This window comes from Lepidochelys kempii, chromosome 2, assembly GCF_965140265.1.
Source record: "Lepidochelys kempii isolate rLepKem1 chromosome 2, rLepKem1.hap2, whole genome shotgun sequence".
NCBI classification, from domain to species: domain Eukaryota; kingdom Metazoa; phylum Chordata; order Testudines; family Cheloniidae; genus Lepidochelys; species Lepidochelys kempii.
Window position 1 is genome coordinate 176,390,188 of NC_133257.1, and position 24,181 is coordinate 176,414,368.

At 41.1% G+C, this 24,181-nt stretch overlaps 1 protein-coding gene across 6 annotated transcripts in view; it reads right to left on the reverse strand.

The window, feature by feature from the left end:
• The window catches only part of HECW1 (HECT, C2 and WW domain containing E3 ubiquitin protein ligase 1), a 353,016-nt gene that overhangs the window by 84,650 nt on the left and 244,185 nt on the right, over positions 1-24,181 (reverse strand). For 4 of the 6 annotated variants that reach the window (XR_012157436.1, XM_073332820.1, XM_073332821.1 and 1 more), the window contains 5 exons: positions 21,276-22,619; positions 17,521-17,622; positions 12,208-12,358; positions 5,106-5,236; positions 719-840 (listed from right to left, as the gene is read on the reverse strand). Coding sequence is in view for 5 of the 6 variants with exons in the window: in XM_073332820.1 (XP_073188921.1) it covers positions 719-840; positions 5,106-5,236; positions 12,208-12,358; positions 17,521-17,622; positions 21,276-22,619 (1,850 nt within the window). In the remaining variant the exon portion in view is untranslated. The remainder of the gene's footprint in view (positions 1-718; positions 841-5,105; positions 5,237-12,207; positions 12,359-17,520; positions 17,623-21,275; positions 22,620-24,181) is intronic. The other 2 variants (XM_073332823.1, XM_073332822.1) reach the window with 2 other exon arrangements.

The window sequence follows — 24,181 nt, forward strand, 5'->3', positions numbered from 1 at the left end:
CAGAATCCCATCAAGAGTTCCCTAGGGGGTAGTGTGAGCATGCTACATCCAACCTGGTCTAGTTCCCATAAAGGACAATTGAGTTCTGAGTCAGGGAATTAAGGATTCACTGGGTATGTCTACAATCCAATGTAACCCCAGGGTTAGTAGAACTCCAGTTAGCAGACCTTGGGCTTGAGTGTCTACACTCATTTATAACCCTAGGTTAGGAATTGTTGAACCCTGGGTCCCAACATGGGGTTCCAGGATTTTCACTGCATTATGTGGGTCTGAGTCCAACCACACATACTCCATACCTTCTAGCACTCTCTGAAAGTGTGGCCACTCTGTCCCTTTGTTCATGGTGCAGTGTAGGAAAACTTGACTGTTCAGCAAACTTGACTGTCAAGAGGACAAAGAAAGCTGGCCTATGGAATTGTGGAATACTTTTGGTGGATTCCTAGAGAATGAGTCCAGTGTGGCTGTGTCTACACTGCAAAGCAATAGGGCTTGAATCCTGGGTCCTGGCTCGACTCAGGCTTAACCCTCCACCACCTTGGGCTCTGGGTGAGCGCGATTTGTATGTGAATGGAAAAGGGGTTAGGCTGAAGCCTGAGTTTGAACCCTGGGCTTACATTGCAGTGTAGTAATACCCACTGTGCACTCTTAAAAGAGGTCCAGAGCTCTTCCTTTTGACGCAGAAGGCAGGAGTGAGAGACGGTGAGATACTGGTGCTTACATAGTTTGCGTGCAGCACAGTGAAGAATTCGGGGTTTGTGATGAACTTTACAGCTGGAGACTGTAGCAGCAAGGTGATTTTTTGAGAATTCACTGGAGAAAGGGACCCTTCTCTCCTAATTTCTGAAAACAAAAGCAAAACAATTGACTAGTACACATAACAGGAAATACAACACAAATAGTGTCATTCTTATTTCCTCTGCCAGTACCAGCAAAGCCCACTCCACCATATTGCTCGACTTCTTTTTAATCTTAAAGTGAGGCTGTGGTCATCCAAGTGACAATGTAAAAATGACACCCACTCTTTTTTGCATCTTTTAGTCATATCTACTCACATGAATGACAAAATTTTCCCCTGAGGTTAGCACTGCAGGACAAATACAGCTACAGGAATGAGAGCTGGATGACTTTCTACATTGTATGTTCCAAATTCTGGGCCACATCCTTAGCTGGTATAAACTGGCATAGCTCCACTTACTTCAATAAATCAATGTCACCCCACTAGCTTACACCAGCTGAAGATCTGGTCCAATATTGTCAGCTAAGTTCTGACTGTGGAACCTTTCTTACTGTTAATGAATTTAGAGTGGGAAGAACACACATGAGGTTTTGGGCTCTAGGCTCAGTTTGCAGCGCTGATGCTTTTAAACTAAAATCAGTTTTTGACTTACAAATCTGATGTGGAAGTCATCAAGAGAATGAATACAGAACTACATAATATAATGTTGTTAGTCACTTTTCCATCTATAATTACACCGTATCATTCTGTCCACTTAAGACTGTGAAAAAAGACTTTGTGATATAGCTCTCCTGACTTCGATGGAGTTAAACCGACTTATTTCACCTGAGGATATGACAATGCACCTTTATTTGTGGCCACTCATGCATCCCTGTAGATTTTCCTTTAAATTAAGAAGTTGGTACCAAATTCTACATTTTTTCCTCTCTCCACAGCCAAACAATATATATATAGCAAAGACACATTAAAAAGGCACATGCCACAGGTGATGGTTCTTTTTTATTTAAAAAAAAAAGGGAAAGAAAAGGCATATTAAATCAAATCCAGCCACCATTTATGTGAGTGATTCCTGGCAGCATTATTATTAATTTAATATTTTATTATGTAAGTAACCATAGTAATACTGTATATATGTAACAGTAATACTGTAAGTCTACTGTAAATATGTATCCAAGTTAATATTACAAGTAATATTAGTAGTAATAGAACACAAATCCTATACCATTTTCATCTCAATTAACTATTAGAAGGAGTTCAGTTAAACTGAATCATAAAAATTGCAATACAAAGGAGTGCAAGAGTGGTTATATATCATGTGAAGTATGTTTGGTTATGACTTATAGTGATTTTAAAGGAAAAAGAAAAAGATTCAGGCTAACAATACACAAAACTAAATATTTAACAAAGCTATTTAATCTATGCTTTTTTAAAAAATATTCACTCTGAATAGGCTTTCCTCTTCCAGGAGACATAAAAGGAATTGAACCATAGGTCATGCGGGCTATTTCCTGCTAATAAAGACTAGCCAGTAATGGAATGCAAACACAGGAGAAGGAGGAAAAGAGGTGTTAGATGTAATAATAGACATAATTAAGTGGCAACTCTGCTATAGGTGTGAATTTTCAGAAGGGCTGAGTATTGACTGCCCGTGTTGCAGGCACAAGTTTAACTAAATACACACCCATTTTTTTTATGTGTACCAAGTGAAGTGCGGGCGCAAGTCTGAGTGCTTGTGTTTCTCCCCATATGACTTGCACCTGCAATCAAGCATTTAGTGATGCAAGCACTCAGCTTTGCACTTGTAGTTCAATTGCAGGTGCAAAAATGTGGATGAAAATTTTATGGGCACAAGATCTGCATGCAGACGGGAGGGATGGCCTTTTCAAATCTGGCCCATACTATCAAAATTACTGTGACCCAGGAAGCCCCTCACTACCAACTGGAAGTGGGCACACAGTACATAACTCTCATCACACCTGACATACTCATTGCCCCAACTTGCTGTTATCATAATCTGTATCTAAAAGGTGTTGTGCAAGGTATCATATGCAAAATGGTAACATGCTGGTCATTAATATTATTGTGTTGTCTGTATGGGTGATGTATAAGGAATTATAGATGTGTGATTGCAATGTGTTCCTGAAATGTACGTGGCAGACACTGCCTAAACCCAGCCTGTTCTAGACAAAGGAATGTTGTTTCTCCAGCTTGACTGTTTCCAATGTAAATTAAGCAAGGTGTGACCAAACATAACGAAAAGGACATTTACATGAAAGGTAAACAAATCCATTAGCCGAGCAAGTCGGGGAGATAACCACTTAACAATCTCCATGGAGGATGGAAGCTGCATCTTCAGGAAACCTTTCTGCCTCTTGAAACAGAGTCAAAGAACTTTGGGAAGATATAAGCAGAAGCAATAAGCTATCACCGGATGGATGCAAGGGATCAGAGCTATTGTAATTGAGAAAGTTTACTCATGGGGGTTGAAGTCTGAAGTCACTATAGGTAAGAAATGAGCTTAGACCAAGCTTGTATGCAGGGCAGTTGTAGCCGTGTCAATCCCAGGATAGTCAAGAGACAAGGTGGGTAAGCTAGTATCTTTTATTGTATCAGCTTCTGATGGTGAGAGAGACAAGCTTTTGAGAGCTTTGTGTGGCTCAAAAGCTTGTCTCTCTCACCATCAGAAATTGGTCCAATAAGAGATATTACCTCCCCCACCTTGTCTAGACCAAGACTGCAAATTGCTAGAATTAAGTTTTAGTCATGAGAAGGCATGTTTTGTTTGTAATCTTTCCTCTCTTTCATTCTTACTTGAGATCATTTAAATCTATCTTCTTTGTTAATAAACTTATTCTTATCTTATTACAGAACCATATCAGTGCAGTGCATTAATATGAAGTATGGGTCCTCAGCCAAACTAACAAGCTGATGAGCACGCTGTCTGTTTGAAGGCAGCAAATGCAATAACTTCTGTGAAGGTCCAGTGAGAGGAACTGGACACTGCAGGGGAGATGGTTTTAAATTTGAGGAGACGAGGGACTGTTGATGACACCCTGCAAGGAGTAACCATGCTGGTGGGAGCCAGGGTAAGATAATTGTGCTGTGAGCAGACTGCTTGTGTCGGGGCGTGAGTCAAACCTACACAGATGCCCCCAAGGTTACAGGTCGGCAGTAACACAACCCTGGCTGATCTGGATGAACCCCTGTCATAAATATAAAGGGAAGGGTAAACACCTTTAAAATCCCTCCTGGCCAGAGGAAAAAACCCTTTCACCTGTAAAGGGTTAAGAAGCTAGGATAACCTCGCTGGCACCGGACCAAAATGACCAATGAGAAGACAAGATACTTTCAAAAGCTGGAGGGAGGGAGAAACAAAGTCTCTCGCTCTCTGTCTGTGTGTGTGATGCATTTGCTGGGAACAGAAAGTAATGGAGTCTTAGAACTTAGTTAGTAATCTAGCTAGATATGCATTAGATTCTGTTGGTTTAAATGGCTGAAAAAATAAGCTGTGCTGAATGGAATGGATATTCCTGTTTTTGTATCTTTTTATAACTTAAGGTTTTGCCTAGAGGGATTCTCTATGTTTTGAATCTGATTACCCTGTAAGGTATTTACCATCCTGATTTTACAGAGGTGATTCTTTCACTCTTTCTTCTATTAAAATTCTTCTTTTAAGAACCTGATTGCTTTTTTCATTGTTCTTAAGATCCAAGGGTTTGGGTCTGTGTTCACCTATGTAAATTGGTGAGGATTTTTATCAAGCCTTCCCCAGGAAGGGGGTGTTGGGTTTGGGGAGGATTTTGGGGGGAAAGACGTTTCCAAGCGGGCTCTTTCCCAGTTATATATCTGTTAGACGCTTGGTGGTGACAGCAATAAAGTCCAAGAGAAAAAGGAAAATAGTTTGTACCAGGGGGAAGTTTTAACCTAAGATGGTAAAAATAAGCTTAGGAGGTTTTCATGCCTGTCCCCACATCTGTACCCTAGAGTTCAGTGTGGGGAAGGAACTTGACAATCCCCATTGTGTCACAATCATACTATCACCAAAATGAAACAGTGTAGCTACTGTAACTGCAAGCTTGAGAAAATAGGCACTTTCTCCATTTGCCTGTATAATATGTGAACATTCAAACCCAATCTATTGTAAAAACACTTTGTCTAAGTAAGGACTCATTAAAAGAGCCCCTTAACACTTGCTTATTTCCTTCTCAGGGTCTATTCATGCTCTATACTCTTTCCTTTCACTTAGCCATTTCTGCTGTAAAGTACTGAAGCCTGAGTCTTCATCAGGGCACTGTTGTGTGTCCCTCTTGTTTCCCAGAATGGAATGCCATCTAGTGCCACATACTGGTAATAGCTTCCTCTCCCATACCTGAGTTTGGCTGGGAAGAGTCTGCCTCAGAGTCACTTCCTCCTCCAATGGAGAGCCTCTCGACTCTGTTGTTCACAATAGCATCATCCTCTGGCCTCTCTGTTGCAATAGTCCGCTGAATATTTTGATACCTGCATATTTTGTGCGAAAGAAAAAAGGTAATTTAGCTATACGTTTTAGTGGAATAATGGTACAAAGCATTTTGCTGCTCACAAAAATGCCTTTCTATCTCTTTCTTAATGAGTTGGAAAAATCAATACTTTTTTGAACTTTTGAACAATTAAAATATTGCTAAAATCTGCATGTACTTTTAAAGCACCAATGGGCCTGAGTCTTCCCTGTCTTGCACCTGTGTAAATCATCCACATTCCACAGGGATCAGTAACTATACAAGGTGAAAGGCAGGGAAGAATCAAGTCCCAATTTGTCATAGGTTAACATAATGAATCACACAGGGCCTGATCCTCTGCGGTGCTGAGTGTCCTCAACTCCCAACAATTGCAATGGCAGTATGCTCAATGTGTTCAACACTTCACAGCCTTGGCTCCATAACCATTCTTCTTCTTTTTTTACTAATCATTATTATTAGTCATGTTTGTTGTGGTAGTGCATAGGGACCAGCCGAGAACAGGCTCATTGTGCTAGGCACTGTACAAACCCAGAATAATGCACAATCTCTGCCCCGAAGAGCTGACAATCTATTAGATAAAACAGACACAGGGAAGAGGAAAGTGGTGTAACACACTAGTAGAGTGAACAACATAAGGGCAGGACATGTCCTGTTAGTTCCATGCTTTTTTTTCGTGTGTGTATGGATTGAATTTGGTGATGATAAGCTGAAGGGAAAGGGTTGGAGGGGACAGAGCAGTGTTTAATTTGTGCCAGGGTTTGCCAGGACTGAGCCCTGGCACCTCTGGGCTTGGCAGTTCATAGCCCTCTGGGCTTGCTGCATCAGTTATGAATGTAAAAAAATTGCTTGAGCCCTGGCATCTTTCATTACAAATTAAGCACTGGGACAGAGCCGGTGAGAACAAGGAGGGAAACAAGGAGGACGATAGAAAGGCAGGTGTGGACTGAAGCTTTTAAAACCTTTTTCTCTGTTATGGCAATTTCATGTTTGACTTCAGTGAGACTACTCTTGGGCTTAAAGTTAAGCAGGTGCTTAAATACTTTGCTGGATCAGGGCCAGAGTGTTAATGACATTGCAGGTTTGAGTCCCATAAAGGATGTTCTCTTTTATGTGTTTATGTTTAAAATATGCAGTATACAGTACTAATTCTATATATTATAAAACAGAGATAAATAATGTGGGAAGTCAATCCTGCTGTAGCCATACTGGTGACTCATTCATTGAACATTTGATAGACTAGGGGTGAGAGAACCTCCATAGCTTCTAACCTTTATGTTCATGACCAGGCCCCAGCCTGGGATTCTGATAATGTATGTCAAGAATGTGACAAATTTTAAATTATTTAATGAGAAATATTTTTAAAAATAATAGATATCTATCTTAATCATTTTAACTAGCTTCTGCTGCACTCTGATATTTTTAAACACTTTTTGTTGTCTCATTTTCATTAGCTCTCAGCATTCATAATGGGCCAGATCCCCACCTGGCATAAATCCATGTAGCTTCATTGATTCTATCTGATCTTTGGCCCAAGGTTCTTTGTCTCTCTTTTTTTCCTAGTTTCTGTTCTTCTTTCTTTCATCTGTATGACTCCAGACTTATGAAGAGTATCCCTCCATTTTTCTCTTTTTTTTTTTCAGTTTGTTTTTTTTAAATATGCATTTATGCCAAGTTAGATTTTTTGGCCTGAACTCAAGGGGTTAATGTCTTCAAAGTGCCATGACATCTCTGAAGACAAGTAGTCTGGACCTTGGTTTTATATCCCATTCAAAAGACAGCATCTCCAATAGCATATTAACTCTCAACAAGTTACTCGAGTTTAGGCTAAATTATGGAAAATGGGTGAAAATTTAATGGATTTATACTTGACTAACACAGTAGTTTTCATTTCCCTCAGTATTCCAAGTTTTCCTTTAATGTAGCTTTTAATAGCTCAATAAATAACATTTAGAATTGGTTAAAAAAGTAAGAGAATTGGGGATTTTTGTTTTTAGATAAACATATACCTTATAAGCAAATTATTATGGTAGATTTCACAATTACATTAATTTACCTCCTACTTTATAAGAAGCTTTTAAAATTTTTATTCACTTGACTGTAGGCTAATTGAGTAAACTTTCCACTCCAATACTGTAGGAGTTTTACAACACCCTTATGCAACAGCATAGAAGAAAAAAGTAGTTAATATAGTCAAAAGTTTTATATATATGGTAACTGTAGCTTCAATTTAATTAGATGTTAGAAAATCCCCTGCTGGCAAACTTTACACAGTAATGCTAGCTGTATGCCAAAAACAGGCTTTTTTTGGGGGGTCTAGATATTGTAAAATTGTCTTATATAAATACCAGAAAATGCCCATGTAATTGTGTTTAAAAAAAACAAAACAACAACTTTGAAAGGGCACCAGTTATGGGAATGCATTTGAAAATCGGTCCCTTTTCGAAGTGATTTGTCAAAGAAAGAGTGGTTTAGAAAAACCACAATAGAGGCTGTTTTTACTGTACTATTATCTAGTGTGTAATTTATTATTATTATTCATGTAAAGACAAGTCTAGTTACACAAATGCTGCACACTTTAACCAGATCACAGTGGACTGTTAACCATGCCATGTAATTTGAACAGCGGTGGCTGTTAACTGCTTCAGTAACTGGAGGAAAGGCAAGAAGTGCTGTAGTAAAGGAGGAAGACTCTTCTAATAAAGAAATATAGGGATGTTTGTCTAGATCTTGTCCAGACTTTAGGTCCCAATCCTGCAAAATGTCCAATAAAGTCATTGGGAATCTCTGAGTACCCAGAGAATGAAGGATTAGGCCCTTGGAACAGAATACTCACAGGCATTCCTTTTAAAAACTAGATTTCCAATACTTTGTGGTTTTGGCAGGGCTGAAAATAGCAAGCTTTCCTAGTGATATTTGGTATTTCCACTCCTTCTCCAAGATGAATCTAGGAAGTGGGAAGGTGAACAGATTTGTGTGGAAAGAAAGCAGACTGAGCTTTTTTTCAAACCTCAAAAGGTTTGGGGTTCCATTTTGTTTGAGTTTGGGGCTAAAGTTCAGGCTGACTTTAATTCTATCATCCAGGCTCTTTTTATACAGTTACTTCACCGCGAAAGGATTTTCAAGCAGAGTTACCAAAAACTGTTCCAGGCAATGAGGTTTGACCTACAATAACAAAACTTTTTTTAAATGGTTGTTGAAAATAATATTCAAGCCTAAGTAGTGGTTTTCAACAACAGCTTAAGAAAAGGTTTTTCTCACAAGCTGGTAATCCAAGTTACCTGAATTTTTTGAATGAGCTAATCTTGAAACCTGTTTCAGGACAGAGATAATTTCTCTATTTCACCCAGCCATAAAATATAAAAATTGCTTCCCACTTCTGAAATACACAGATTGGTGAAGTTTGTTGCAATGGCCAATTTGTATCCCTTTTGCTGGAATTTTTGGAAATATCCATGGCTACACAAAAACAAACATTGTCATGACAAGAGAAGCCTCCTAAAGACTTGGTGGTCTATTCAGCATTTTTACTTAATGGGGCTCTTTTACAGCAGAGATTAAAGAATTACCAGATGGCTTTTTTGTGCTAAGAAACCATGGGATTCCACAATTACTCAGTTGTAATGTGCTTAGTCTCCACTGGGAATCAAGTGAGGAGAAATATGCTACTAATGAAAATCCCCTCCACTTCTCACTATATATCCTAAATGCTAAAAATACCCATATATAGATGAGCAGCAAAGGTATTATTGGCTTAATTGCAGTGTATGAAATCATTAATGATCAAATCCTAATCCAAACATGGGTGGCAAGAAAAGAACCAAACTATACGAAAACATGGAAAACTAAAATGTAAACCAAGGATGTCACTTCAGTGGTTCTCAACCAGGGGAACATGTACCTCTTGGGTATGCAGAGGTCTCCCAAGGGGTACATCAATTCATCTAGATATTTGCCTAGTTTTACAACAGGCTACTTAAAAGGCACTAGCAAAGTCAGTACAAAGTACAATTTCATACAATGAAATGTTTATACTGCTCTACATACTATACACTGAAATGTAAGTACCGATATTTATATTCCAATTGTTTTATTTTATAATTATACGGTAAAAAATGAGAAAGTAAGCAATTGTTCAGTAATGGTGTGCTGTGACACTTTTGTATTTTTATGTCTGGTTTTGTAAGCAAGTAGTTTTAAAGTGAGGTGTAACTTGGAGGTACACAAGACAAATCAGACTCCTGAAAGGGGGACAGTAGTCTGGAAAGGTTGAGAGCCACTGACTTAGGCCATGTCTAAACTAGCACTTATATTGGCAAAACTTTTGCTGCTCAGGGGTGTGAAAAAACATAAGTTTTGCCAGCATAAGCATTCGCGTGCACGGCGCTATGTCGGCAGAAGACGGTCTCCCACCACCACAGCTACCGCCACTCATTGAGCTGGTTTTATTATGTCGACAGGAGAGCTCTCTCCCATCAACATAACAGTTACACAAGTGCTCTTACAGCGGCACAGCTGTAAGTGTAGATATGGCCTAAGGGTATTGCCAATTAATCTGAGCTAGCTAACACAATTGTCATTTCTAGTTTAGACACTCACCAACGTTTGTTCTGGTTGTTTGTGGCTCACCCAAGAGAGTTGAACCTCATGGAACAAATGGTGACTGTCTACAATAAATTTATGATAGTATTCATTAGCTCAGCTTAATTGGTAATCAATTAACTCAAGTTACAGCACAACAAAAAACGATAATTTACACAGGCCCTTAATGGCTGCGGACAACATCTATCCAATTCACTGCAAGGGGTTTCCAGAAATGCCTGTCTTTTTTCTTTAATATGGTAGCTTGGCACCTTCTGAGGAAAATTATAATTAAAACAAACTATTGCAAGTTCTTACCACTATAAACAAAACTACATATGCTAGTCAAATGCCCACTCTGTGCCCTGCATGATAGGTTTGGAGAGAAGAGGAGGACAATTCCTCATGGACCTGTTTGTGGTTATGATCTGTTTTGCACAACAGACATTTTCAGAAAGCTAGTTAGCCCTTAGAAAGACTCCCTGATGGCTGTCATCTGCAACCATTTTCTCCCTACAAAGGATCTGAGTAACTCCCATATTATTTTCCTGCCATGGAAAGAAGGACCATTGAAGCTCCCTCTGTCTCCTAGCTTGGCACTCTGATGATCCCCAAATGATGTTTTTAAAGTACTAGAAAAACCCAAACCAACATTCATGCCATTTTAAAGCCTATAATCAGAGGATAACAATTTCAGTCTTGCTTATTTAAATAAGAAACTATATCATTACAGTAAGCAGGGGCAGAGGATAAGAAAATGTTTTCTGAGGTAATAGTGGAAGTTTATTGCCCAGCTATTTATTTCTTTTACTCTTCTCCCCTCCATTCAATCTGAAATGCAAAGAAACAAAGGAAACTGTAACAAATCTGTGTGTGTAGAGTAGTAGTTGAACAGACATTGCTATCAGTGATAAAGTTCCCTCATTTGGAGGGAGACTCCCTCTCTCAGGATTCATTTTAAGGAAGTGTTTCTGGTTTCCTCCAGCTGTGCAAAGGGCTTTGAAATGTCTTTCAGTGGGATACTCCTTAGCACTCATTATTTCAAACAAATATCTCATTCATGCTGTGTCACAGCTTGTCAACCTTGCTGATGTCAACAGCTACATGTTGGTGCTTCGCAATCCATGGACCTGGCCGCACTTGGGAACCACTAGAGCTCTATAGTGGGGACATAATTCCAACTGTATGACCATCCATAACATTCAGCCTGCATCACTGGTGGAGGAAAAATTACAAAGGGAGGCTCTCAGCAACTAGAGCTGTTGCTTTCCTGACCTCATCTCTGAATAGCTCCCATAAGACTGGGGTAGGTGTATAGGTGTAGCAGCCGGAGGAGCAGAGTGGAGGTCTGGATGCTGACGCACCTCAAAGCTGTGGGGCTGAAGCCTGAACTCAAAGCCTGATTGCTTGACTTCTCTTCATATTCTCATCCAGACCATCTGTCCTCTCTGTTCTCATAGGTAACACTGAAGCTCTGAAGGATCCTGCCTTCCCACCCTCACCTGGACTGATCCTTCCCATAAGTGGTGGGAGGAAAAGTGAAGGGAAACCATTATTAGACCAACTTTTGTTGGAGGAAGGGACAAGCTTTTGCACTTCACAGAGCTCCTTTTCTTCAGGTGTGGAGAAGGAAACTAGAGTGCCCAAGCAAAATACAAGGTGGGACAGATGGTTAAGTATAAGGGGCTCACACACATTGTAGGAGACCACTTAAAATGAAGTGGGCAATTAAAACTTCAGCAGTCCTAGGAAAAAGGAGCATTAGTAGGCAGCAGGGTGTGTTACATGTTGTTGCAATGGGCCATAAAACTAGTGTCTCTGTTAACTCTGCTGGACACTAAAAAACATGGATTTATGTATTTAAGTTCCCAGGCTTGTCTTTTGAAGGTGTTGTAGAGGTTTCCTTTGAGGATGAGGACTGAGCACGTCACTCTGTGCAATGTACTATGTTCACTTTGCGTCTCTAGACTGTAATATGTTTGGTCAGGCACTTTGCTATTTTTAAACACCACCTCCTGTTGTAAAGTACCTTATGGACTTATGGCACTACATAAAATACTAATTAAAAAGTACAGTGTTTTATCATTGTAAAGCCAGCCTGAAAGTAGCACTGAAAACTGTTTCAATTTATTTTGGGCTCCCAAATTGCCAGTGCTAAAAATGTCACCTTCTTGAAAGCAAGATGCTAACCATGCACCAGCAGTAGGTTCTGACCTGCTAATTGTTATTCAACATTGTACCTTCAAATATATCTCATAGCTTATTTATGTTGAACGTTTTAGTCATTTCAGGAACATTTCAGATGCTGGTTTGGAATAACATGAGTACCATTTCTCTTAACTAGAACATTTTCGTTGTGGTGGTGGTTTGGAATTTCAGTCCAGAATTACTCACCGCCGATTGAGCTGCTCCATTTGTTGGATTGAACCAGATCTGCGTATTCCGTCTGGAGTGGCTGCTGCTGTGGGGCGCTGCCATGTTGTGGTTCGATTCACATGATCCACATAAAATACCCTTCCATGGCTGTCTATCCGAGCTTCCCAGTCTAGTATTAAAAAAGAAAGGAAAGTAGAAAGCCATCAGTTTGAGAAATTTCAGAAAGCCTAGATGCTCATAAGATACATGTGTACATACATACACACGAACATCTGAGCTGGCAAACTGGGTCAGACCAATGGTCCATCTTGCCCAGTATCCTGTCTCGAACAGTGTCCAGTACCAGAACTGCAGGGGAGTGTACAGAACAGAGCAATTAAGGAGTGATATACCATGTCTTCCACTCCCAGCTTATGACAGTCAGAAGTGTAGGGTTGTCCAAGCACGGGGTCGCATCCCTGACCATCATGGCTAGACTAATAGCCGTTGAAGGAGGTATCCTCCGTCCCGTTCTTTTTTTGAACCCGTTTATACTTTTGGTCACAGCAGTAAGTTCCACAGGTTTGTTGTATGTGTAGTATACATAAATACATAAATATTACTTCACACAGAGCCTACAGTCACCCTGTGGAATTCATTGCCACAGGCCATCAATAATGAGTGAGACACAGTGACTATTTTTAAAAGGGACTGGATAATTCTATAACCATTAATGCCTCTTATAGTTCTGCTTCTTGAGGTGAGTAATCAAATTACATGCTTTAGAACATAAAAATTTCCCCATGTAACTCTTACACACAGCATTGCACAACTTGCTCTGTTCATGGTGGATGGGAAAACCATAAGGAATTGGCTACTGGTAGCCAGGATGCTAGGCTTGGTGGACCAGTGATTTAATCTGGTGTGGCAAGTCCTATGTTCACTTTTTTTGTTATGTTTCAGAATAAACTTGATAGTGGGTTTTTTTTTAAAGCTTTCAGAAGGATTACTCAGAGCAGCGTAAGGCCCTCTACCTAAAACTCATCACAGACTGGTTGGACATACATTTTTTATTTTTTAAATCTACCACTCTAATAAGGACCAGATAGCTGAGGAAATTGGTAACAAGATACTGAGCCTTCCACCCTCACGTCTCTTGTTAAAATTACGTCCAAGTTGACCAGAAGTGTAACCAAAAGCCCATACCCATCTGATGGCTGCTTGTTGGCTTGCATGAAATACACTGGTAGTTAAAAGCATCAAGAGCACTGGTAAAGGTGTTAGGAATAAGAGGAAATTTAAGAAGTTAATGAGCTAATCAAATTCTACATAAAAAACCTTAGAATTTTTTGAGTGAAGTTGCACAAATTTGATCTGCTAACTACACTATTGTTACACAAAGATCCATCAGCTGATGACATAGCTGTACAGTAATATATATTCCCCCTCCTGGAGCACATCTGTACCCCCAAGAGTGGTAAAGTCCACTTTTTTCCCCTCTGTGGCTCTGTGTTCCACCTTAGGACCAGGGGTTCTGGGTTCTTTGTGAACCTTCCCTCATACCCTCCAAAAGCAACAGAGAGCTGTGTTTCCTCCTACTGCATCTGGAATCCAACTCCCTGCAACCAGCTACCTTCCCCCAAACACTGTGCCTGATTAGTAAGGAGATAGACGGTGCTGGCCAGAGCTAAGGTGCCATGCCTTATAATGTTATTAAAAATACCTTTGTTATCCATGTGGGTACCTGAGTGGGGGTCTGGGCAAAGGCTAACCAGCGCCCAACACTCCAGATTGGAGCACCCAGATAACAATCTGAACAAAATCATGACTCTGTGTATAATCCGTAAACCCTAGGCAATGATGTGTCCTCCATTGAAACCAGCCTATAGGGACTCTTGAAGGACGTTGGTCAGTCAGGGCCTGTTGAAGAACCCTAAATTCCCAGATAACAGTTGACATCTCCTTGAGACATACCAGTTCACATTCTGTACTCCTGCTAACGCCAACCACACATACATTCACACCTCAGCAAAAACAATGTTACACAGAATGCATTAAGGTAGGTGTTACCCACAAACCAAACCGAATGTCACACTGCCTGAAGAAAGCATGTTACAATGTGTCTACAATGGTAATCCAGCCTCTGAGCAGAAAGCATCCAGTCAAACCTAGCAGCAGCTGGATGTGTCCAGTGCTTGAGGTCAAAGTGGAAACATCAGGTCAGGATAAAGGAGACACAGTGAAAGTTCAAGGAGAGTGTATGAGAATATATCTGCGAGGCGTCATTGTCTTGTAGGGCACGGGTCAGAGCCTTGTGCTACAGCATCTGGCCCGAGAGAGTTGTGTGCGCTGATGTGACTATTCCTTGCCAACATATAAACAAAACTCACAGTTGGTTGATGGGCATTTATTTCCCTCCCACGCAGCATTACCATCACACAGGGGAGTAAGTAATTCAAATGGCATACAACACAGAATTTGTGGTAAGATGAATGGATGGCTGCACAGATAAATGCATAGACTGACAAATAGACAGAGGCCATGATTTTGAGCTCCGTCCCAGCCCGTTTATGTTGCTCCAATGATATAAAGGGTCCAAAAACCAGCCAGATCACCACATGTGGGAATTACCCCTTAGCAGAGGGTTTCTCTGGGCAGTATAGGGCTGACATTATGGCCCTACACCTTATAACTTCAGAGCAGGGGCACACCAGGAGATAGCCTGGGATCAGGAGACGGTGAGGTCACTGTGCTCTGCACTCCAATTATCCTGGGCTGCCAGATGGCCCTTTGGGACCACTGCAGCCCTATGTACATTACAGCAGCCTCTGAGGCTGCTCTTACTTACACCATGAGCCAAACCTGTCCCTGGCAGACCCACAACCCCGGAGGGACAAAGTCACCTTGCTACTCTTTACATCCCTGTCTGTGGTAGATCTTCTAAGTGGTGCAGCTCAGTCAAAGAAAAAGTTCTCATCAGGACTAACAGAATAAACTAAATTTTGAAGTCAAATTGTTTTGGTGCTATGATCAAGCAAGACTGACTACAAGAGGAAAACCACCTCACTTTCTGAATCTACATGTCTCCCAAAAGCCTTTAACTGATTTTCCTGAAACCTCACAAAATATTCTACCATGAGCTAAAATCTGGCATGTGATTTCAGGCACATGGATTTGGCTATGGGAATGTTAAGGTTCAGTCGATACTGTTCTTGTAATGATGGGAAATGATCTTCAACCATAACTATGGACAGATTCTGGTGTCTCCTCCTTTTAGAAGCTCTCAACATTGTTCACTGTAAACCTGATCAAAATGAATAATCTCTCTCCATGGGTGTGGTTTGGGAGGAGCATGAGGGGCATTGTCCCTCCCCCAAACTGCGTGTCTCGGGCAGGCATGGAATTTGCCCTCCGAACATGGCATGTTGGCCTGGCTGGAGCTGCCCCTGCCACGTCTCTCTCTCTCATATTTAAGAGTGATTTAGTTGTGGTAAGCAAGGGAAAAGGGTCTTTCTGCAACACTGGAAAAAGAAAAATCTTCAGATCAGACCTCAGTTTGTACTTCTCATGGGCTTTAAAAATGTCATAGATTGTACTGGGAATTGCATGGATATTAACTGAGGAATTATTTAATTCAATTTCTTTACCAAAAATTCATGTGGCAACTGCACACTGAAGAGGGATATATTCAGGGACAAAATACTTTACATGTATTACAAGTAGGATATAGTGTAGATATCAAAATAATGGGTGCATTATTAAATAAATATTACTATCAGATGATTGTACTTTTGCTTTTGTGTAGATTAAACTCCATCATAATTGCCTTCATTAGGAGCAACTACTTACCTTTTGAGGCTGGTGTTAAAAGGGAGGTGGAATGTATTAATCAAGCCATAGGGCTGAACTTGAATGTCTCCGATCAGTGCACGGATTAGAGTAAATTTCATTTGCATGGCTGCTGTCAGTGTCCTATTAATAGGTAGTGTAGCTGGAAATTTCTCCCCTTCACAAAGTGGTGAGGTAAGATTAGGGGGAAGAGAAATATTTACTTATTACAGATGTAATTGTTCCTAATTCATCATTCACTGGTAGGCCACACAGTGCCCCTAATAAGACTTCATGGGGCTGAAGGCAGTTGGATCATTCACCACTACTGTATAACTGATGCCAGCATCGAGTGGAATTTTCAGTTTAGGAAATACTAACAACTTGGTGCATAAATGATTTTTTTAAATTAAGGACACCATAGGCCAAATAGCTACATTCTTTACTCAGCCTCAGAAGAAAATAGATTTGTTTTTAAGCCTGGTTAGTTTTCAAGATGCTGAGCATTTTTTCCTGTTAAATCATGTGCTAAACTCGAAAGATGATACACTATGTGTTGTAGGGCAGAGAGTGCGCTCTACTGGACAAATAACGCTAATGCAAAAAGTTAAAAGCTATGAAATCCTCCCCAGTAAAGTGCAGAAGTGCTCTTATATGGAAGCACAAAAACATTCGGATAGAGAGAGCTGTAGGTCCATACGTCAGTCACTCTGCTTCAGAGCAGAGACCCTCACATTAACTGTTAGAGGGGGCACTGCAATTGAAATGTGACATCACTAGAATGTGACCTACCTTGTCCCTGTCTTCTCCTCTTATCACTCTGATTAAAAATTGCTACCTGTCTCAATTTTTCAAAAGAGAATCCTGATTTTGAGAATGCCTGGCATTGCAAGCAAGGCTGCAAGGACAAGACAGCATCCCAAGCTGTCTTTGAAGCTGACACAGGGTATGTCTACACAGCAAAAAATTACCCATGGCAGTAAGACTCAGAGCCCAGGTCAATTGATTCAGGCTTGCAGGGTTACAGCCTGAACCCAGTTGTCTACATTACTACTTTTAGCCCCACAGCATGAGCTCCGCAAGCCCACCACACTTGACCTGGGCTCTGAGACTCTGTGTAGACATACCCATAATGTGCCACAGGGATGCAACGATTAGGCTAGAGGACAAACATTAAAGACAATAAGACTACTTTGCCCTTACAATACACACAGTCTTTCATTGGAGGAGCTCAAAACACTTTTACCACCTCACAACACTCCTCTGAGACACTGAAGTGTTATTATCCCCATTGTATAGATGGGGAAACTGAGGCACAGAGCAGTTGTGTGTCTTGCCCAAGATGACATGGTGACACCTACAGTAAGGACCAAATAAGGAAAATAAAAGGGCACATTAAGTGGGTTTGGAACAAGGTGGATGCAGGGGATGAGGAGATTATTTAGAGACATACTGACCTGTACACTGTTTTAGGTTAACAGGAAAGGTTGAAAAAAATAATACATTTAAAAAACTAAAGCTTACTTGGTGGAAGAGGCTCATCAATAGTTGGATAGTGATGGTGGTCAGGCCTCAGGGAAGGAAGCTGGCTGACTGGCTGAGAATTATGGAGTAAAGGACAATCACCTATGGACAAGATATTCAAGATATTCATATTCATTCAGTGTTTTGGCAAAAAGTGGTTTAAAATGCACTACTGTAAAACAAGTTACTAAAAGAACTGAAAAAAAAACACAACAAAAACAAACAAACAAACCAAAAAAAACAGGGCAGGCAACCACCTGGTGTATTAGCTGCTATGGCTTATTCATATGTCCAGGCATGGTTTTACTAACTTACATGGCAAAGAATTATTAAAATAATGCAGACAAGGATCCGATCTTGGGCTTGAGCACATAATAAGAAATGATGGGATAGATTCTGGACTCATTTATTCTAGATTTACACCAATGTAAGTGAGGAGAATCAGGATTGATGTCTGAGAAGTACTTCATAAATGCTACCAAGTGCAGGGTTTTGGGAGTTCCTGCAGGAACTTGGAAGGACCATACAAAAATCCCAGCTCCAACCTTGCATTCACTCCAGCTAAATGCCGAGAGCTACTTTCTTTGCTATTACAAAAGCCTCCTTTAGAGCAAATCCACAAGAGTGTATGTGAAGTGGTGTGGCAGGATTTTGCAGTCCCTGCAATGCAGAAGGCATGCATCTGCTGTACTTTTAAAGTCATGGAAACTAGAATATAAACAGTTCAAAATTCAAACTGTCAAGTTTGAGTGGAAGGTGGGGAGAGTGAGAGAAGGACCAAAAACATAGGAGAGAGGTGGGGTGAGGAGAGCAAAAGATAAGAAGACACAGGAAAGAAGGAACCTGAGATAAAGAGGGGGGAGACCTGAAGTACAGAAAGAGAAGAAGAGACTGAGAGATACTGTAGATGAGGCAGAGGAAGATTTTTTGAACACTGTTTTGTATTAAATATGTACCTATATACATACATCCAAATGAAAACTGTACATATATCCATCCTGGTGTCCTGGTGATGTGAATAAATTACTCAGCATTTGTGACGTCACTAGAATCCTTTCAGGAACTACAACCTTATTGTGTGGAGGACACATTATTCCTTATGTTAGAACTGAATGTGAGCACTTGGAACCCATACTTTTGCACTTCATGGGTACTAGAATTCAGAGAATATTTGCCCCAGTCCTTTCTTAAAATCTTTGTAGCTCACGAAAGCTCATGCTCAAATAAATTGGTTAGTCTCTAAGGTGCCACAAGTCCTCCTTTTCTTTTTGAGAATTATATACTGTTTCCCACTGCTGGTCACTTTTTCAAGCTGCGTGACAATAGTTTTCCTACTGAAACCTTCAACTCCAGAAAGCATAAATAATTTGCCCCGGGTATAAAACAGATACAGTTAAAATCCAAGGTAAGCTTAGAAACAAAGTGGTCTTTAATGCTTGTGATATTGCCAGAAAATTATACCACTGTATTTAAAAAAAGAAAAACAGGACAGAACCATACAAATAATGTTGATTGGTTTAGCCACCTTTCATGTCTAAATCTTACCACTCTATAAAAACGAGCTATATCTTGCCATCTAAGTATAAATTTAAAAAAGTTATCTAAAATATATTCCCCCTTAAACTGCCAATATATAGAATATAAATGTTACATGGAAAGGCAGAAGGGAATTTTATATGTGAATTTAATACACTTTTTTTTGTAAAAAAAAACAACAAAAAAACTTGCACCATTCACTAATGAAAAAAATTACCTGGACAAAATGTAGGTAAAGTTACACACGCACCTGGGTGCTCTGATGATATCACACCCCTCTGAAATGTCTTCATTAAAGCCTCTAATAAGTGTATAGACACATCTCACAGTTACATGTCCCCCCTCTTTGAATACAAAGTAGAATTATTTTAAATTACTATGCAGTGCTGCAAACACATCTGTAATAATGGTTAAATTTTCCTGTTGCTACAGTTGTCACCAATTGCCAGATTATCAATCTGTATTTCTTTACTTACCTCACCATAATTGACTCCCCCTAGTCAAGTTAGTTACGTCAAGCCAGCTGAAGCATGGGGTGTCAGTCACCTGGAGCAGATGAAGGCGACCATATCTACTGTACTTTTAATAACCACCAAATAAATTAAACAATGTGATCAACTATTGAAACATCTCACACAATATTAGAAGATCATGGTGAACTAACCAGTAATGCTGTCCTTCTCTTGTATTCTCTCTCTACTAGCAAAAGTAAAGCCACAGTGAACATTCTACAGTGCCCTTTAAATATACTCAAGAGACATCTCCAGAAATCTGAAGCTTAATATCAGAGTACTGCTGAATCCATTTTTCTGAGGGCACAAACTCTGTTCTCTTTCTCTGTATGTACACACACCACAAAACAAATAAAAAAGCCACACGTGCACCCTTCTGCACACACACACACACGAATACTGTCTATACCAAAAGAGCCTCATGTACAGTGAAGAGTGCCCATGTTACTGAGTGTTTCTCTCATCTCTGTTGCTGTGTAGTTCTGGGAATTTTGATTCTTTGGACTAGATCCTGCACTACAGAGCAAATAATTAAGGGTATGCAGTACATAAATGTTTGGAAGGAGGCCCAAAACTGGCATATCCAGGACCATGCCAGGGTAGGGAGATCCTCTGGTGGCACAGTTACTCATGCACCGCTGCTATTTCTGTTGGAGTAGGGGATGTGGCTGGGGGAAGGATTGTATGGCTGGGGCCGGTGATCCCTCGTGCAGCCATGGTGAGCAGCTAGTGTAACTCAGGCTGGAGGAACATTCTAGCACAAGATTGGGGGACCCAAGGACTACCTTTACAACCCCTCTTTTCCCCTTTCCTGCACGCTCTGTGACTGTAGCCAAGCATCTGAACCTGTACTTCTTCAGTCTCAAATAATCAGTACACAAGCTGAAGAAAAGACAAGTGATTGAACTCACTGGAGTAAACTGAGTGACGCCAGGGAGGAACTGAACACAAGGAATTGAAGTGTCCAAGAATAAAAAGAACTAAACAACTATGATGACAGCATAAACAGACAACAATATATCTCTATATGCAGTATACCTACAGAGACATGTGGTGATAGGAACTGTATTTGATAGTTATGCATCCAAGGAAATACAATCTGTCGCAAGTGAAATCTGAGGTTGATTTGGGTGAATGTAGGGGGACAAGGTTAGTAAATTGGGTTTATAACAGAAAGTGGACTCAACCTAAACTAGAAAATACTAGGACTTCTCCATAATATACTCTCTGTGTGTATGGATTGTATATATATTACATACACACACATATTGGGCCAGATCCTCAGTTGCTGTAAATCAGTTGATTTACACCAGTTCAGGATCTGACCCTTCATAAACACACACAGATCTTCTTGTCACTTGTAAGACACACGGTAGCACACAAGATATGTAACACTGAAAAATCCCTTGGAAGAAGGGTCAGACTGGTAGAACTGGTGATCTTAATTTTGACCGGATGTGTAAGATGCTTGATTTATTATTATACTATTTAACAGAAACTGACGATAGAAATGCTGATCTCTGATTTGTTTTTTTCAGCACAGCCTCAATTATCCAACCCCCCCAATACCTAATACAGGTCACGTCTCCCATATATTTATTAATAATACTGAGAATTCCTTTTTTATCTGCAACTTGAATTATCTAATGCCTCTGCTGACATCCAGATAATCAAGGTTGTTCTGCATATTGAATCTCAGAATCTAACCTTCTCTTCTGTTGCTCGGACCTGCTACTGGGGACTCTAGAGTTTCTGTTGCTCTTTGTGGATTCCCACCATGAGCTACGAGTTCATCTGGCCACTGGGCGGAGACATCCACTTGCTCCCTGTCCAGTTCAGGGCTTTGCACTGAATCTGGCACTGACTCAAAGGCACTGTTTTCCTCTTCCTCATCATCCTGTGAGGAAAAGACCGTGCTCTCAGAAATCTTTGCACTGTCAACAGAGGAGAAACGGGTATGGCTGGAAAAGCGATTGTTACTGTCGTAACAGGACGGGCTGTAGCAGGACGTGCTGTAGCAAGATGTACTGTAGCAGGACGTACTGTAGCAGGACGTGCTGTAGCAAGAGGTGTCGCACTCATTGTCCCCATACGGTCTGGAACTTGATTCACTCTCGCTTCCAGTCATGGGATGTTCCCCATCCAACAGCTGCTCATTTAAGTCTGAAAGGTGCTCAATCGAGGTGCTGCGGGGCACAGTCCCCCGGCTGAAATACTCATCAGTTCCACTTTCAGGAGGAGGATCTGCCGCTAGCGTCTCAGACTCGCTAACCACATCCTTCTCTGACGCTTCCTGGACTGTCGACTCTTCGTCATTCTCGCCGCCTCCCTGCTCCTCCTCTCCATCACTACTCATCTGTGCTGAGGGCAGGCTGTGAAGCAGATTGTGGATCCGTATGTAGTGTGTGCGAGGGGTCTCAGGCTCACCACATGCTGATGCGATCACCGTCTCCAGTTCAGACACAGGCAGGGAGCAGGGCCTGTTTTTCCTCTTCCCTGTTGTTCTTAGCTGCAGCTTATTGTCTTCCTCCTCCTGGGCTGAAGCCCCTTCCTCATCCTGAATTTTCTCTACGTCCTTGACAGTCTGTATGTCTGCACTCACCTCATCAATATCTAGTGCTTCTATGCTGGTAAAGAAGTCGTCGTGTCCCTGAGTAACAGAATTGACTTTATTATTTTCCCTAACTTCAGTCTCCAGAGGAGGCGTGCAAGCCAGCAGAGCCAGTTGCTCAGAGAGGTCCATAGCGCTCAGGGAAGGCAGCACTTCCCCTGGGATGGATTCCAAGGACTCAATAGCATCTGCTGGCCCTGCATCAACCTCCCTATTTCCTGCTCGCTCTTCATTTAAGCTGTTCTGGTTGACTTCCCCAGGGCTATCAACATTGACACCATTCACATTGCATCCATTTAGCTGCTCTGGAGCTGTACTTTCTGAGGTCACTGTGTCGGTGCAGGGAGGCTCACCAAGGATTTCCTCTGCAGCACTGTTCACAGGGCTTTCCTGCAGTTCAGCTGACTCAGGATCTGCACTAATGGAGACTTCTTCATCATCTGCGTGCAACAAGAAAAGAAATTATTCCACTGCCACAATGATAGATACCCATCTCCACAAGATACCTTTCAAGATCCATGGGTCCTACAAGTGCCTATCACAACATGCGGTGTATTTCATCCGGTGCACTAAATGCCCCAGTAACAACTATGTGGGTAAAACCAGAAAATCACCACACTCTCAAATAAACTCACACAGGAAAACGATAAAAAGACAAAAACACCATATTCACCCATGGGTGAACACTTTTCACAAAACAATCACTTCATATCTGACATCTCAGTCCTCATCCTCATAGGGAACCTGCACACACTTTCAAAAGACAAGCCTGGGAGCTTAAATTCATAATGTTGCTAGACACTAAAAATCATGGACTGAATAAAGAGATGGGATTTATGGTTTATTACATCTCTCTGTGGCCCACTATCCCCCCTTTTTTGTCCTATGACTGCAGAGGTGTTAACTGGCCACTTCACCTTGAATGGTCTCTTACAATATGTGTTAACTACTTATGCTAAACAGTCTGTTCCACTGGGTATTTAGCTGTGACACTCTGAGTACCTTTACCAGACCCAGAGAAGAGCTCTGTGTAAGCTTGAAAGTGTGTCTCTCTCACCTACAGAAGTTGGTCCAATAAAAGATATTACCTCACTCACCTTGTCCTCTAACAAGAGGCATTTACTGAATCAGGGGCAGAGGTTGTGGGAGCACAAGCATCCACAGAAATCCAAGAAAATTAAAACCATACATTATCGTGTTACACAGATAGGTGATTAAACAGATTCTGAGACGTCTTGATTTTTCACTAGGAAATATCTGAACAATGTGTGTAACAATTGGCGGCCTAATCCCGGTAGTGTGTACACTGCTCTCCCTGCTGCAACCTGTGCCAGGACTCCTCCTTCCTGGGAATCCCCATCCAGGACACATTCTTATAGAAAGGGTTCAACCATTGCTCCCAGCCCCCCACATCCCATTACTGCTACTCCAACCCACACCTAATACTTCTCCAAAGAGGGGAACTGAACCCCATTTCCACTTCCACCCTACCCTACTGGGAGGAAGGAATCCCCTCCCCAACACACACATCTTCTGACATTACTCTTGCCCACCCCACCTCCTCCCAGGGGTTACTCCCTACCTGACATAAAACCTGAGGCTCCTAGTTGCAACCAACGTGCTTTCACCACTCCCCAACTGGCCCAGTTGTACCCTGAAGGTGAGAAAGGGTTGCACAAGCAGGGATCACATTTTCCAACTACTAATATAACTATTTCCTTTCAAAGTAAGCACTCATAGCCTGACAGGGGCTCTGTTACAGAGGGACAGAAAGATTCCCTGGGCAGTACCATTGGATCCTCACACTGAAATCTAGCATCAAGGTGGCACCATCATTACAGGACTGCCTAATAACTAGAACAGGCCAAAAAATGAGAACATTTTTTTCTGAAAATTTTCATGGAAAAATGTCAAGATCAGAAAATTTCCAAGCAGCTCTACTCCCCCTAATGAACATTTTATTCATAGGGTACTCAAACCCACAGGCCTCTGTGCAAATAAC